General features: G+C 33.1%; 1 protein-coding gene across 10 annotated transcripts in view; it reads right to left on the bottom strand.

The window, feature by feature from the left end:
- Window positions 1-17,444, bottom strand: part of TUSC3 (tumor suppressor candidate 3) — a 222,712-nt gene that overhangs the window by 75,257 nt on the left and 130,011 nt on the right. For all 10 annotated transcript variants that reach the window (XR_012002579.1, XR_012002578.1, XR_012002581.1 and 7 more), the window contains exon 6: window positions 11,277-11,366. Coding sequence is in view for 4 of the 10 variants with exons in the window: in XM_025984580.2 (XP_025840365.1) it covers window positions 11,277-11,366 (90 nt within the window). In the remaining 6 variants the exon portion in view is untranslated. The remainder of the gene's footprint in view (window positions 1-11,276; window positions 11,367-17,444) is intronic.

Raw genomic sequence — 17,444 nt, 5'->3', positions numbered from 1 at the left:
GTTATAGGAAAGGTCTTTGAAGTCCTGTCCATTCAGCTGATGGACGGAAACAAGAAAGGATCATACAGGAAGTTTGTATGGGTCAGGCCTGGAAGAGATCGCATCACTTCCACTTATTCCATTGGCCAGATCTTGGTCCCATGTCCACACAGCAGCCCTGGCTGAGGTCCTCGCTGATACCAGCATCAAGCACCTGACGTGCAGGTGAAGACGGCCCCAGATGACGTTAGCCCTCAGTTTCAGATGTTCTGAGTTAAGGCCCCAGACATTGCAGAGAGAAGCCACTCCCACCACCTATGCCCTTAAGGAAACCCTAAGATTGAATAAACTCTAATCGCTTAATAAATTCCTTTTTCTATATTAAAAAAAAAAAAAAGTAATTTCCCCCTAATGATAATATAATCAGTAAGAGTCAGAGTTTGGGAAAAATTCAACTCCGTTTTTTTTTTTCTTTTTTTCTTGAGAACAAAGGCATAAAACTGAGTCTAAGGGTTTAAGAGTTGTCTTCATTAAGAGTTGTCTTCACTTTCTCTTATGTAAATAGCTCTTTAAGCATATAAAATGTCAAACATTAAATTATGTTTACTAAGGCATATTAAAACTATTATATCAAAAACATATCAATATATTACTGATAGCTTTCAGTATTTACAACCATCCTAAACATCAAATTATAGGGCAGTTGATCCTAAGCACTGGTTGCTTCAATTTATTTACTTTTTTTTTTTTTTAAGAGAGTCAACTTTGAGTATAAATGCTAAGTGGAATTTTCTTGACTGCAAAACATCTGAGAAGACAAAATTACATGTAAGGTTTCTGTAGCTCTAAAACAGGGCTGTTTCTTTTAACATTCTGACATTGGGGACCAGATGAGTCATTGTTTTGAACTGTCCTTTGCATTGTAAGATGCTTCCCAGGATCTCTGGCTTCTATCACTAGCTGCCAGAAGTAGGCAGATGCTCCTACAGCTGTGAGAACCAAAACTGTATCTAGAAACTACCAAAAGTCCCTTGAGGGTGGGGGCAAATTCATCCTAAACATCCATTCACTACTAAATGAAAGACAGGCCACATATAAAGGCAGTAAAGCTTAATGTAGCATTGAAACAAATTATACCTATACTGGAATTTTACAAATCAAGAAAATTCCTGATAACACTTATCTAATATTACAGGAATCCAAATTTATCAAGTGTGGGAGAAATAATACTGGGTGTGAAGCTTATGCTTCTGAAACATTACCTATTCGTGTTATATAGAAAGAACTATGGCTTTTCATGTAGATCTGTTAACAGCCTGTATTTTCAAAAAATAATTAGAAGAATCAGATAGTAGAGAAAAACAGCCTGGAAGCAAATGATACATTTTAGGATGACACCTAGCCATATATATATGTGTGTGTGTGTCTGTGTGTGTGTGTATCTCCACCAGAGACACATATAATGTTTTTGCTTGTGCACAGAGAACACAGCTCTTAGTTTCATTCACTGTTGAACTAGCTGTAATGCAGTGAAATATTCTGGATTTTATATGATAAACCCATAACAATCTTCAGGCAGCAGCTTAAAGCCAAAACTTGGGAAATTAAAACAAAAAGAATACATTTATATATGTTGGGAGCTATGATCTAAGATAGATAGATAGATAGATAGATAGATAGATAGATAGATAGATAGATAGATCGATCTATCTATCTATCTATCTATCTATCTATCTATCTATATAGATATTCCTAAACATTCCTAAAATGTGTGTGTGTATCTTTAAATCTTATTAGATCTTGGTCATGTTTTAAAAGGATTATGTTTAAAAAAATAAAAAAAAAATAAAAGGATTATGTTTGTAAGACTACAGAGGCTTCAGGACCTTTCATTCATATTTAATTAGGCAATCTTTAGGCAGAAAATAGGCATTATCTCTGATTCGCAGGACTTAGATTTCTTGGCATTTCAGGCAAAATTTTAAACATTAGCCACTGTTACTAAGTATAAATTTAGACATATATATATATTTAAAATAATAGTCTAATTATCATCAACTTAGTCCATGAATGACTTTATCATGTTACAAGACCCACCATTCTAATTCTGGCTATACTCATTCACCTTGAAATATTACTTTTCCTTATTCATAAAATAACTGCTCTCTGACCTCACAGTATTCTTACTCAGTATCTCTAAGATAGTGTGCATCGAAAGTACTTTATGCCAGTACTTCTAGTATGTGTCTAGTAACTGTGTAAGATGAATGAAGGCAAAAGTAAGTTTGAAAGGCTTTGAATTAAAATTATCAATGAATAAGTATTACTAATTTTTTTTTTTTTTAAGTATTACTAATTTCTACATGGAGAATATCAGATGTAGTGTTTACCAAACATCTAAAGGGGAAAAGAATTTAGAGAATAATAATTATCTCATTTACTCCTGGGCCACTGGCCCTTTACATTAGACAAATTCATCTACAAAAAAATAGGTGGTAGGGTTGAACTCAGAATTATTAGCTTCTAAAGCATGAAATTTTTAAGGATGTATTTAAAGCCTTTATGTTTTGTAATATTTTGATTCCCCATTTATTAACATTATGAAGTGATCACCATAATAAACAAGCCATATCTGTCACCATACAAAATTGTTAAAATATTAACTATGTCCTATGCGTTCTGCTTATTTTATAATTAGAAGTGTCTACCTCTATTCCACTCATCTCCCAACCCTCACCTCTCCCCTCTGACAGCAGTTTATTCTGAGTCTATATCTGCTTTAATTTGTATTTAAGATTATGGATATGGATATAGATATATAGTACTTGTCTTTCTCTGACTTGTTTCACTTAGCATGATATCCTCTAGGTCCATCCTTGTTGCCTCAAATGACAAGATTTCATTTTTTATGGCTAAGTAATATTATTGTGTGTGCACACACATCATATCTTCATCTATTCAACCTAATAATGAACACTTACATTGCATCTGTATCTTGACTCTTGTAAATACTGCTGCAATAAATATAGGGGTGCATATATCTTCAAATTAGTGTTTTCTTTTTCTTTGGTTACATACCCAGAAGTACAATTTCTGGATCACATAGTAGTTCTACGTTTTTGAGAAACATGTATACTGTTTTTCACAGTGGTGTCATTTGGCTTTCCCACCAACCACGCATGAGGGTTCCTTTTCCTCCTGCTAATCTTTATGTCTTTTTGATATTATCCATTCTGACATGTGTGAGGTGATATTTCATTGTGATTTTGATTTGCATTAACTGATAAGTAGTGATTTTGAACATCTCTTCATGTGCCTGTTGGTCATCTGTATGTATTCTTTGAAGAAATGTCGTCTATTCAGGTCTTCTGCCCATGTTTTAAATTTTTTTTTTTAATACTGAGTTGTATGAGCTTTCTATATATTTTGGATATTAACCCCTTATCAAATATATCACTTATAAATATCTTCTCCCATTCAGTAGGTTGCCTTTTTTTTTTTTTTTTTTTTTTTTTTTTTAAGATTCTATTTACTTATTCATGAAAGACAGAGACACAGGCAGAGGGAGAAGCAGGCTCCATGCAGGGAGCCCGACTTGGGACTTGATCCCAGGTCTCCAGGATCACGCCCTGGGCCGAAGGCAGGCGCTAAACCACTGAGCCTTCGGGGCTGCCTGCCTTTTCATTTTTTAATGATTTCCTTCCCTGTAAAATTTTTTGCTTGATGTACTCCCCATTTGTTGATTTTTGTCTTTTTGAAACCGATCCAAAAAACAATATTGCTTAGACAAATGTCAAATACTATGTTACCTTTTAAGAATTTTACTTTCTGGACTTGTATCGAAGTCTTAAATCTCTTTTGAGTTTGTTTTGTGTATGTTGTAAAAAACTGGTCCAGTTTCCTACTTTTGCACATTAACTGTGCAATCTTCCCAACACCATGTATTGAAAAGACCATCTTTTTCCCATTGTATATTCTTGCCTCCTTTGTCAAATATTAAACTCATGTTTATATGGTCAATTATTTTTGGCCTCTCTAAGCTGCTCCACTGACCTATGTATTTTTGTGCAGTACTATACTGTTTTGATTACCATAGCTTCATAGTATAGTTTGAAGTCAGGGCTCTTGACATCACCAGCTTTGTCTTCTCAAGATGACTGGTTATTCCATATCTTTTGTGGTTCTATACAAATTTTAGATTTGTTTGTTCTACTTTTGTGGAAAATGCCATTGATATTTTGATAGGGATTGCAATGAAGCTATAGATGGTTTTGGGTAGTTATGCACATTTTAACATTAATTTTTCTGACTCATGATATATATTTCTATTTATCTTCAATTTCTTTTATCAATGTCATACAGCTTTCAGAGTATAGAAAAAATGTTTATAGAAGTACAGCATGAACCCAGAAAGTTCATATTTCACAAGTTTACAATTATGTGAATTTCACAAACTGAGAGTATCTGTGTACCTATCACCTAAATGAAGAAATAGGATATCTAGAAGGTTACAATCCACACAGCTCAAAGGTACCACTTTTCTGACATTTACTACACCTTTTAGTTCTGCCTGATATTGTGCCAGGTTTCCTTCACTTTATATTTTTGAGATTTGTTCTTTTTTTTGTAGTTATATATATTCCACTATTACTTATTTAATCATTTTATTGAGAGATATTTAGGTTGTTGCTACTCTGGGGCTATTAAGAATAATGGTATTCTACTGGGTATTTGCCCTTAAGATACAGATGTAGTGAAATGAAGGGACATCTGCACCCCAATGTTCATAGCAGCAATGTCCACGATAGTCAAACTGTGGAAGGAGCCACAATGTCCTTCAACAGATGAATGGATAGAGTGGAATATTACTCAGCCATCAGAAAGGATGAATACCTACCATTAACATTAAAGTGGATGTAGGGTATTATGGTAAGTGAAATAAGTCTACTGGAGAAGGATAATTATCACATGGTTTCACTTGTATGCGCAATATAAGAAAAAGCACAAGGGGGATCCCTGGGTGGCGCAGCGGTTTGGCGCCTGCCTTTGGCCCAGGGCGCGATCCTGGAGACCCGGGATCGAATCCCACGTCAGGCTCCCGGTGCATGGAACCTGCTTCTCCCTCTGCCTGTGTCTCTGCCTCTCTCTCTCTCTCTGTGACTATCATAAATAAATAAAAATTAAAAAAAAAAAAAAAAGAACTCTTTAAAAAAAAAAAAAAGAAAAAAGAAAAAGCACAAGGGACCATAATGGAAGGAGGGGAAACTGAATGGGAAAAATCAGAGAGGAAGACAAACCATAAGAGACTCTTAACTCTGAGAAACAAACTGAAGGCTGCTGGGAGGCGAGTGGGGGGATGGGGTAACTGTGTGATGAGCATTAAAGAGGGCACATTATGTGATGAGCACTGGGTGTTATACACGATAGATTATTGAAAACTACGTCTGAAACAGATGATGTACTTACTATATGTTGGCAAACTAAATTTTTAAAAATGATAAATGCTATTTTTGTACACTGCATTTGGTACTCATGTATGCATTTCTCTTGAATATATATTCATGAAAAATTTCAGGATCATGATTAATACTTGTTGTACCTTTTAAATTGCTTGAACAAATTCATATTCTAGGTACTGAAACTCTGCATGGTATCAGTGTTACTGATTTTAATCATTAATGTGAATGTACTATAGCACCTTACTGTTTTAACTTCAATTTACTTAGGTTGAAATCCTTTTCATTTGTATAGTGGCCATTCATACAGCCTCTTTTGATAAAAAAGTATGATCAAGTCTTTCCAAAATTTTTGCCACTGAGTTGTGTGTTTGTTCTTTATATATTCTGGGTTCAAGTTCTTGTGAGAACATATGTACTACAAATATTTTCTCTACTCTGTGACTTACCATTTAACATTCTGATGATAAAAGTTCCTAATTATAATGTATTACAATGTAGCATGTTTTCCATTCATAGCTATCTCTATAATCCATATGGAACTTATATTTATGGCATGTGACAACTGTTAAAAAGTTACATGGGAAAAATGAACCTTAATGACTCTAGCACCATTTACTAAAAAGGCCCTGGTTCCACACTGCATTTTGGTATCACTATTGTCATAAATGCATGCATATGTTTTAAGGACAAATACACCAATTTAACAGAATGAGTTATCACAATTAATGCAGCTTTAATATAAGTTTCGAAATCCAGTGATCTAAAGTTATTTAGCTCTATACTTCTCTTTCAAGATTGTCTCACTATTCTTACACACTTGAATTTCCTAAAGTATAATTTGATAAGTGATAATACTGTCCTGTATCTAATAAATCAATGCTGAAAATGAAAATTCGTCTGAAGAAAAAATAAAGCCTTTTTATAACTAATGGGGTTTTTATGGGTAAAAAATATAAAACTGGATCTTATAAAGCCAATTTATTAAAAACTTATTTAAACAGGAGAAATGGCAATCTAATTATGTAATATTTGGCACGAAAGAACTAATCCCAACTTCAGAGAAAAGGAAAAAAAATGTTTCTGAAAATCAGAGACCTTCATAATGCAATCAAGTATTTACTAAGTTAGTTCACTTTAACATAATGCTGACATAAATAATTCTTCATAATTTTAACACAAATTCCTCAAAACATTTTACAGACTGAAGTAAAGCATATTTATGTAACTTAGCAAAAATTACAACTCGATTAGCTGATCTTTGTGTATAATAGTTACCTACAAATAAGTCTCTAAAATGTAAAAACAATAAAAAGTACTGTCTTATATACCTTACTCCAATGTATTTACTTGTACATCGGTCATCAAGAATTAATATCAAGTTATAAAATTCCTTTATATATCCAGAAGATATTCCATACCACTGAAAGAGGCAAATAGCCTCATTGTAATCATTCTCAAAAACAAATCCTACATGGCAATTTCCCTTTAGAAATAAATACAAGTTAAAATATGAAGAAAATACCAAAGAAGGATAGTACTAATTTTCAAGTTATATCTTGAAATTTAAACACATCTATTATAAAGAAAAACATTTACTATTATCATTGTAATGAACAATCATTATTTAAAGTTCTGTACGAGTAACCATTTCATTTTGTAAAGCAAAGTTAATCTTCTATTTAGTTTCAGTAATATGAAAACACATTATTATGTAAATCAATTCATTAAAACAAAACTTAAACCATAATTTCCTATTTCAGTGTATGTTGACATTATGCATATAAAAAGGCAGGAAGAGAAATTTTGTTGGAATATGTTAAAACGTAAAACAAGAAAAAAGCTATCTACTAATGGGCAATATTTTGCTGCCCCTTTTCACAGTGCATTAATAGACAGATTAAAGGCTTTGTCTATATTGCTAAGCAGTTAATATCTTATATAAACCTAAAACTGTATCCACATCTCTGTTGCCAAGAGTATACTCATGCAGTTGTTGCTATAGCAAGAAGCTCCCGAATTTCCAAGACCTTTATATCTTTATAAAATTCAAGGGAGTAAAGAGTTTGGGATAAAATTTAACTTTTAAAATACCTGGCTATAGATTTAAATTTCATCATTTCTATAACTTTTTATTAAGTTGCTGAAAATTAAATAGGTTAAAAGATGTATGTATGAAGGAAATGCTTTTCCCTTTAAAAATACAGAAAATTCTCCTAATGGGTTTCTCTGGGCCATCAGAGTACCTTTTCCTAAGTGCCATGCCAATCACTACCTGAAAAATAGTAATATAAAAATGTGGAATAAGATAAATAATTGTCTAAATAAAGAAAATCTCTCTTCAATCTGAGTTTTAAAATAAATGCTCCTGTCACATTAAGGTGAGTAACTGGTTTATGCTGAATTGACAGTGACTGGTTCTTCTGACTAGTGAGAAAATTAAAAGGAGAATTAAGCCAATTTAAGAAACAAAAATCTTCTAACATAAGTCCATATAATCATTTAATAAAACATGTACTGAGGACCAGCTAAATGAAAGTTGTAAAGTTGAAAAATAGCTTCAGCGAAACTCCTTATGTTTAAGGACTTGACTAAAATGGAATATATGAAACATTAAAGAATTATTATACTAAAAAAACCCAGATACATAAATGGGCTAACTACATATTAATAAATATGTAAAGGGATGTAGGGGACACCTCCAATGTAATTAAGAAGTAACACATCTCAGCAGGATGGCAAAATAAGGTGAGATTTGAAGGATGGGGACAATTTGGTAGGTACAGAGGACATTCCAGGATTGGAAGCAGTAAAATAAATCATACTTTTAGGAAGCACGTAACAATAAAAATAGGTTAACAATGAGTTTCTTTGCAAGATAGTAGAATTAACAGTTTGAAATGAAATACCATAATGGTCAGGAAATGGAAGAGCTACTTGGGATTGTAAACTAGTAACTCAGGTCCATACATATTATTATATGTTACGTTTTAGGATCTGATAGCCTAAACTATCCCGCTCTGAAGTCTACTGCCTCACATGTATTCAGTAAACAAAAGGTCATATCCACTGTCAGTTACTGTCACTGGTGTGAGCTGTAGGAGCTTACTCTGAAGTAAACTACATGTTAGGAGATTAGATGATTTAGAAAAGCAGTAGATAGTAGAGATTACAGTAAACATGACGAGTGGCAAAACAGGACACTTCAAAATTCACCACTTTCCTGTAAGGATTTTGAACTGAAATCAGTTGAGAAAAAGCAGATACAAGAAAAGCTCTCTGGCTTCCCCAAACTGCCTAAAAGCAGCATATAAATTTATGAAGGTGTCCCTCCTCCACCCTGTATCAGGAAGGACAAAGGTAAATTCCTACATATAACTTTAGACCTTTATCAACAGAGGGAAGTCACTTGTGACTTAATTCAGTACAATAAATCTTACTTTTATTTACTTTGCTTTTTCTGGTCACTTCCACTTAAGTGGCCTCCCCTCCACACATTTTTTTCTACTTTTAGCTGAAGATGGTATTTGAGCTTGAAGTCTAAGTCACCTCTGAGTGTTACTGATTCTTTCCCTGAATATCTCCCTTGTATACAGGAAATATACATGTTAAGAAATTTGTTTTTCTCTTAGCCAAAAACTCAAGAGAAAAACTATTTTTTCTTCCTCTATACAAATTAACACATTTCATAAGAATGTTGATTAATTTTCCACATACTTTAACAAACCAAACAATAATAAAAAGCAATACTTAATGCTTTTTTTACCTAAGGAATATTCTTTTAAAAGAATATTAAAAGACAGTAATGAAAAATTTATAAGATTTTCTAAATTTACACTTTTAAGTAACAGAAACATAATAGTGGATCAAATCTTTCCATCAGGATCTTATTTAACAAGAAAAGATCAGTGAGTGACAACAATTGATAAGCATCTGACACCATGACTTTTTAGGTTTTACTGATGTCATGATAAAAGACAGACCAAAAAAATACAAAATAAGTAGGTTAGATAGAGCTGTAAAGAAAAAATAAAACGGGAAAGGGGGAGAGTTTGGGTATCAGGAGGAGAGGAAAAGACAACATTTTCTAGTCGGGCTGTTGGAAACACAGGCATGATAATTATTTCCCATTATTTTCCTATAATTCAATGTGAATACTAAAAACACTCAATGACCCCTCTAAGTCGTGAAAGATCTCAAAAATATATACAAATGACAAAACCCATGTCTACATGACTATAGCAGCTGATCATCCAAAGAGTCTAACTCTGATTTCTATCATTGCCATCCAAAGAGAAATCTGAAAATGTTCACAAAGATTTGAGACCAAACTGATCATTACCTAACTCTGGCAACTAGCAACCAGTCCTTAAAACCTGATTTGGCAGTCAGGAAATGGGCAGTGAATGTGAATTATTTCCCAATGTACAGAATTCACAAAGAAGTTCAAAGAAAGTCACAGTGTAGGAAGAAGAAATAAGTAACTTGTTAGCTTTAATAATAAAGATATTTGAAGCTCTTTAAGCAATGAAGAATAACCTCAAACTTATGTTATAATCTATATTTACAGAGTTACAGATAATTTATAACATTATTTTTCTAGATGAAAATTTCATTCAGAACTACAATTTTAGGAATTAAGAATTTATTTTTTAAAAATTAAGAATTTATTATTCTAGGTGATTGTAGTAACATAGTTATGATTTTCAAAGACCTTGTCTTTTAGGAATACCTACTAAAGTATCTATGTATGAAATGAAATGAAATTGAACACTTACTTTAGAAGCATCTGACAAAAGGTAAAGAGAACTGAGTAGAAGAATAAATGAAACAAGTAATGGTTATGAGCTAGTAATTGTTTGGTAACCAGTACACGAGGGCCGTCATTACATTATTTTCTCAATATCTGTATGTTTTCCAAATGAAAAAGTTTAAACAGTTAATCTTCACTGACCTAATATTAAGCCTGAAAAACAGCTGATCTGTTTTTTTTCCAAGTTGATCTATTAAAATATATCAATTTCACCAAAACCTAAAGTAACAAAATGTGAACTTTGCTACTAATTTAACTGCACATAAATTTCACTTTTAATTTTTGGCAAATACTTCTTACCATTCTAATATAATGACTGCCAGTGTTCTTTTCTTTTTTTTTTCAAGATTTTATTTATTTATTCATGAGAGACACAAAGAGAGAGAGAGAGAGAGAGAGGCAGAGACACAGGCAGAGGGAGTAGCAGGCTCCATGCAGAGAGCCCAATGTGGAACTTGATCCTGGGACTCTAGGATCATGCCCTGGGCCGAAGGCAGGCGCTAAACTACTGAGCCACCCAGGGATCCCCAACTGCCAGGGTTCTTAATGATGTTTTGATTAACCTCTTCTTAACTAAATTTACCATTGATGGAAAACCAACTACAAACTGTTCCTATTTCCTAATCTAGCATTACATATTATTGCCATAGCAATAAGTAAAGGTGAAAAACCTAGGTTACGAATGTCAATTTGATAAGGTAGGTACACTAATTTTCTTAAAGAGTAAAGCAGTCCTTACCCTAAAAAAATATATTGTATATATGTGCATGTGTGTATGCATATAGCAGAGGTATTAGAAGAGAACAAAACTTTATATAAGAATCAGAAATTATGTGTAGTATTTAATGAGAAAAGATTTTATTTATAAACGTAAACACGATTAAAAGGGTGCCTGACTGGCTCAGTCAGTAGAGTATATGATTCTCAATCTCAGAGTCCTAAATTCGGGCCCCATGTTATGTGTGAAGATTATGTAAAAATACATAGGATTAAAGTTCAAAATATGAATGCTTAGAACATGCACTTACCACTTGTCCATTGTGTGGGTTCTTATGAGCATATGGAGGTCCACGGATATGATTCCACATCTGGCCAGAAGTCATAGCAAAGACTATACACTGAAAAACAGGGTGCAATGTTAGATATATAAATCAAAGAGTAGCAGAATACTGCATTTTAAAAAAATAATATTGAAACTAAATTTACAAAATCATGTATCACTTCAGCCATTAGAATAATTTATCACTAACTATGTGGCTTTGAGAATTCATCCTAAATGAAAGAATAAGATAAAGCCATTGCCAGAGATAGAAGTAACAGGTCTGATGGAAAATTTAAAGCAATATCCTAAGGATATTCACTGGCTTGAGAAAAGAAGACATCAGGGAGACTCTTACCACCACAGAGATAAAACAGTTAAAAAAGAATCCATCAGGGGATTCCTGGGTGGCTCAGCGGTTTAGCGCCTGCCTTTGGCCCGGGGCGCGGTCCTGGAGTCCCGGGATTGAGTCCCGGGATTGACTCCCGCGTCGGGCTCCCAGCACGGAGCCTGCTTCTCCCTCTTCCTGTGTCTCTGCCTTTCTCTTTCTCTCTCTCTGTGTCTATCATGAATAAATAAATAAATAAATACCCCCCCCCCAAAAAAAAAAACTTAAAAAAAAAGAATCCATCAAAGATGAAGAATACAATGAATGAGACTAGAAACAGATTTGATGCAATGAACAGCAGGCTAGAAGAAGCAGAGGAGCAAATTAGTGATGTAAAAGAGAAAATGAAGCTAAACAAACGAGAGAAAGAATAATTATGGAACATGAAGGAACTCAGGGACTCCATTACATGAAATAATATTCATATTATAGGAATCCTAGAAGAAGAAGAGAGAGAAAAGGGAGTAGAATATTTCCCCAATCTGGGGAAGGAAACAGACATCCAGATCCAAGAGGCACAGAGAATTCCCCACCAAAATCACCAAATGCGGGCCTACACCAAGACATACTGATAAAGAATAAATCTTAAAAGCAACAAGACAAAAGAAGTCCTTAACTTTTAAGGGAAGACCCATAAAGCTAGCTAAAGATTTCTCAACGGATATTTCATGCCTCTCCCTTCTGGCCTGCATATAATCAACATCCTAATCGGAAAAATCCTCAGCCAAGAATACACTATCCAGTAAGGCTATTATTCAGAAAAGAAGGAGAGATAAGGAGTTTCCCAGACAAACAAAAACTAAAGGAGTTCATTTCCATTACATCACCCTGCAAGTAACATTAAAGGGGACTCTTTGGCTGGAAAGACCAAAAGCGACAAAGACAAGAAAGGATCAGAGAAATCTCCAGAAATGACAAAAAAATATATATATATGAATACTAAATATATATCTATCATTAGTTACTTTAATGGACTAAAAATTAAAAAAACACAAGGTGTCAAAATGGATTGGAAAATGGATCCAAAGACCATCGAAAACAGATCCAAGACCCATCTCTATGCTACCTAGAAGAGATTCATTTTGGACCTAAAGACACCTACAGATTGAAAGTGAAGGGATGGAGAACCATTTACTATACAAATGGATGTTAAAAGAAAGTTGGAGTATGAATACTTGTATCAGACAAAATACACTAAAGTGACAATGACTATAAAAAGAAGATAAAGAATGGCACTATATCACAATAAAGGGATAATACAACAAGAGGATATGGTTAATTCTAAATATTATGCTCCCAATCTCAGAGCACCCAAATATATGAACAAAAATCAATAAAATTGATAAACCTTCAGCCAGACTTACCAAAAAGAAAGGATCTAAACAAATAAAATCACAAATGATAGAGGAGAAACAACCAACACTAGATAAATACATACAAATATAAGAGAATATTATGAAAAACTATCTGCCAACAACTTGGACAACCTGGAAGAAATGGATAAATTCCTAGAAACTACCAAAACTGAAATAAGAATAGGAAAGCCCCAATAAAAAAAAGTCCAGGACCAGATGACTACACAGGTGATTCTACCAAATATTTCAAGAAATATTAATACCCATTCTTCTCAAACTATTACAAAAATTACAGAACATTTCTAAAGTCATTCCGTGAGGCAGGTATTACCCTGATACCAAAACCAGATAAAGACCACACTAAAAAAGAAAGGTGTCTGGGTGGCTCAGTTGGTTAAGCATCTGACTCTTGATTTCAGCTAAGGTCATGATCTCAGGGTTGTGAGATCGCTCCCTATGTAGGGCTCTATGCTCAGTGCAGAGTCTGCTTGAGATTCTCTTCCTCTGGCCCTCCTTGCTCACATACTTTCTCTCAAATAATTAATTAAATCCCTTTAAGGCGGTGGGGGGGGGGGGGGGGGAGTAGTGAAGGGCAGAGAAAGAATCTTAAGCAGTCTCCATCTCACAACTCTGAGATCATGACCTGAGCTGAAATCGAGAGTCAGGCACCCAACCAACTGCGCCACACAGGTGTCCCTATTATATACTTATTCTTAAACTAGAAGAAAAGAAAAGATGATGAACATCATGAGGAAGAGAAAATACCTTAGTCTAGTACTGTTATTTATCGAAAATAATCTGTATATAAATGGACCCACACAATTCAAACCTCTTTTGTTCAAGGTCAACAGTACCTACTTAATAGAAAGACTAAATATCCTAAATGTGTTTTACATAATCCTTTCTATAGTCCGTGTATTTAAAATGACATATTACAAATAATTTAATGACTTCTAAACTTAATAAACAGGTAGCATAATGAATAACGACCAGAGTAACAAGAGAGAATCACATGTGTGAGCAAGGAGGGGCAAAATAAACCACAGAGATAGTACCTAATATTAAAAGTTACATAATTTAGTTCAAATAAATTTGTAAAAGCGTTCGTCTGAAGTCAGAGCTGCCTTGCAGTTTTGAATAGTCATAAGAAATACACTTCTACTGATACAATACAATGTGCAAATGCCAAAGAACCCTTCAGGAATTTGAAAATTATGTAATAATTTATATTAATATCAAGCTTAAGTTTTTCACAAAACTCACATAATTAAACTGATATAATTTCTTTGAGGCAGAAGGTATGTGAATCATCTTACAATACAGATTATCAGTGTTAAAAGGCAGAAAACAGCTTCTGTCCTACTAAGATTTACTATGATAATAAAGTTTGGGTTATTAGATTTTTAAGATGATGTTTATCTTTCATGTTTTTAATTGCAGATTCTTAGGATGTTTTTCTTTGCATGTGAAATGAATATAACTACTCATCACACTTATATTTCCGTTTCGAAACTACAGCCATCTATGAAGAGCTTTAGGTTGCCATGAAGATCTGTGCTAAGGGCTACAAAACATAACATTTTAACTCATTTTGATATTCCAAGATCAACATTTATTTCTGAATACCATAAACTACATATTTATATTACACTCCTTAAAGTTATATACCAGTGTAGTTCAATATTTTACCCATTCTACTTTAAACTCATCATAAAACACGTTATGTGGAAGCTCATTATCATCCTTTTTCTTTAGGAGGTAGAGGAAGGGAAAAATTGAGTAAAACTAGAATCAATGCTTATTCAGCTCTAAAAACAATCATCATCACTTATAAATAGAAATTAATAGCATTTTTTTCAAGACTTATGAATACTCTTTTATCTATTTTTTTTAACTCCGAATCAGGAAGCTCTACTATTAAAATATTCACCCATCGTCTTCTATATAAGGAAATTGCAAACTTTGTCTCTATCCTACCCTAAAGCACTATGAACAGCTTCCTCTTCCTCTTGTCAGCAAACACTACATTCTCAGCCTGTGAGTGATATACAAAAATATGAATAATGAAAAAGACAAAAAAAAAAAAAAAAAACACAGCCATAGAATACAGTTTATAGAACTAAGGATGTAACACTCAGTAATCCCTTGGGAGGTACTTTTATATAAGTTCAACAATATACAACTGCTAACTATATATAGATTTGCTCTTTACTAAGAAATGGGTATGTGGATAGAGCTTCTTTAACAAACTTTTTCTCATTCTCATTTTGTATACAATTTTTGGTACTACAGAAGTGCTCTGCTCTAATTATTTTTATTTTAGAAACTTTCCTTTTCTGTGCAATCTGAGGCTTTCATCAGTTTCCACAAATCAGATATTTTGCCAAAAATTAATAAAAAGCATTCTCTTTCCCAAAGGAAAATGGGATACCAGTTCTTTTATACAGACAAATGTCAGAATCTGAATAAATGGATTAGCATTTTGGGTAGCCTCTTAACTTTATAAGGATATCTTAAGAAATGGATAAGATTAGAAATGAATAAGCCAATTTTTTCACTTCAAACTAGCCTTTCTTAAGTAGAGTGAAATTTTGTGGTAGTGGTGGCTGTTAGGCAGAATATGGTAAAGAAGAGTCAAATTAGTTTCCATAAGCTATCAACAGCTAAGGAAAAGACCACAGTTTGTATTTTCTATATTAATGAAAACAGAAGGAGAAAAGTTTCAAGAGGAGCTTTTCTTAAGTCAACATTTTATCATCAGAGTAGAGCTTTAAAACATATTGTTTGAAAATATGTCTGTTCTCTGCAGCCTGTTATTGACTTCTAAAAGGCTGCCATTGGGGAACATGCATACTTGCCAAGATTTCCTTCTCAAGTATGTGTTTGTGAATGTTAGAATATTTTCTGCTATGCCAAGGTAATTAGCTTCCAAGGATTCAAAGCAGAAATACAAAATCTGCATGATGTAGCACAGGATACAAGAAAATTGATCTGTTCAAGTATTTAACATTTATATGTACCATATAAATATTCTTAGGCATTTATTTGCAGTCATAATGGCTCACTACATCCACTGGTTTAAACATCCAATGTATGAGATACATGCCCAGATTTAGAAAAGCCCAGCATCATGGAAAGAATACCGACCTTGAAGTCAGACACATGGGATCAAGTCCTAGGTTAGTCATTTTCTAGCTGTGTGAGCTGAGTAAACCGTATTTGCTGAATCTTAATTTACTTATTTATAAAAAGAGGATGATACAAATTCCTTTTCATTATTATTATAAGGAATAAGTACATGAAATATACCCCAAAGAAGGAAGACTCAGTAAATCATGATGATGATGATGAGCTTACAATTCTGGGGAGGAGAATAATGAAGGCACACTATTGTCAATTGAGTCTAATTCAGAGAGATTATATTTTCAGTTATTTTGGTAGACTGAAATAGTGACATATGGCATGACACTAAGTTTTAACTTCACAAAAACACTGAAACAAGTACTATATTTTCATAAAAAAACTACGTAGCTTTACTGAATGAAGCAGCTTGAAAACTAGCCTAAATAAAACCCAAAACACTTTGAAACTTACTAAGGTGACTAAGATCACTTCTAGTATCCAATTATATTAGAGTATAATTAATCTATTATAACTCAATTATCAAAAGTGAGCAAATATCAAACTTAAAGAAAAAACCCAAACTTCAAATTTATATTTTCTCTATCTACTAGAGAGAGATTTTTCTCTATGTAGTAGAAAGCCACAGAGGTTCTGTTTGAATTTCTAGACATTAGGCATTAAGCAGAAGATGGATTGCAGAAGGTGGATGCTACACTATAATGTAACATGCCTGGTCTTATCTGTTCTATCACATCCAACTCAGTCATAAAGACTGCTAATTCTTTGTTGAAAATTAAAGCAGAAGGATAAAAGACGAAGGATATGAAGATCAAAGGTACAAACCAATTATTAGCTATAAAAACATACACAAAAATAAGTAAAAAAAATAAAAACACACACATATAGTTTCAATTCTGATATTCTATTTATAAATATTTTTATATCTGGTTAGATTTAAGTACCGTACTTTTTCTTCCTATTTCAAAAATTTTATTTTCAAATACGTATCTAAATTGTTTACTGTATAAAAATCCTAATGACTATAGGATATTGACTTTGAATTCAGAAAAATTATTCAACTCTAGTAATAATTTTTATTATTGATTCTTCATAAATGATGATGATTTTCCATGTGGGCAATCATAAGTAAACATGACATGTCTATTCATTTACATTTATTTATTCCTTGCACTTCTTTTTCTATTCTTATATGTTGACTAAGACCACTAATATATGTAATTATAGGCTTTATTTTAAATTATCACTACTAAATATGATATTTGCTAGACAT

The sequence above is a fragment of the Vulpes vulpes genome, chromosome 7, assembly GCF_048418805.1.
Source record: "Vulpes vulpes isolate BD-2025 chromosome 7, VulVul3, whole genome shotgun sequence".
Classification (NCBI taxonomy): Eukaryota; Metazoa; Chordata; class Mammalia; order Carnivora; family Canidae; genus Vulpes; species Vulpes vulpes.
The sequence above is the reverse complement of the archived record's forward strand: the minus strand, read 5'-3'. Positions and strand labels throughout refer to the sequence as shown.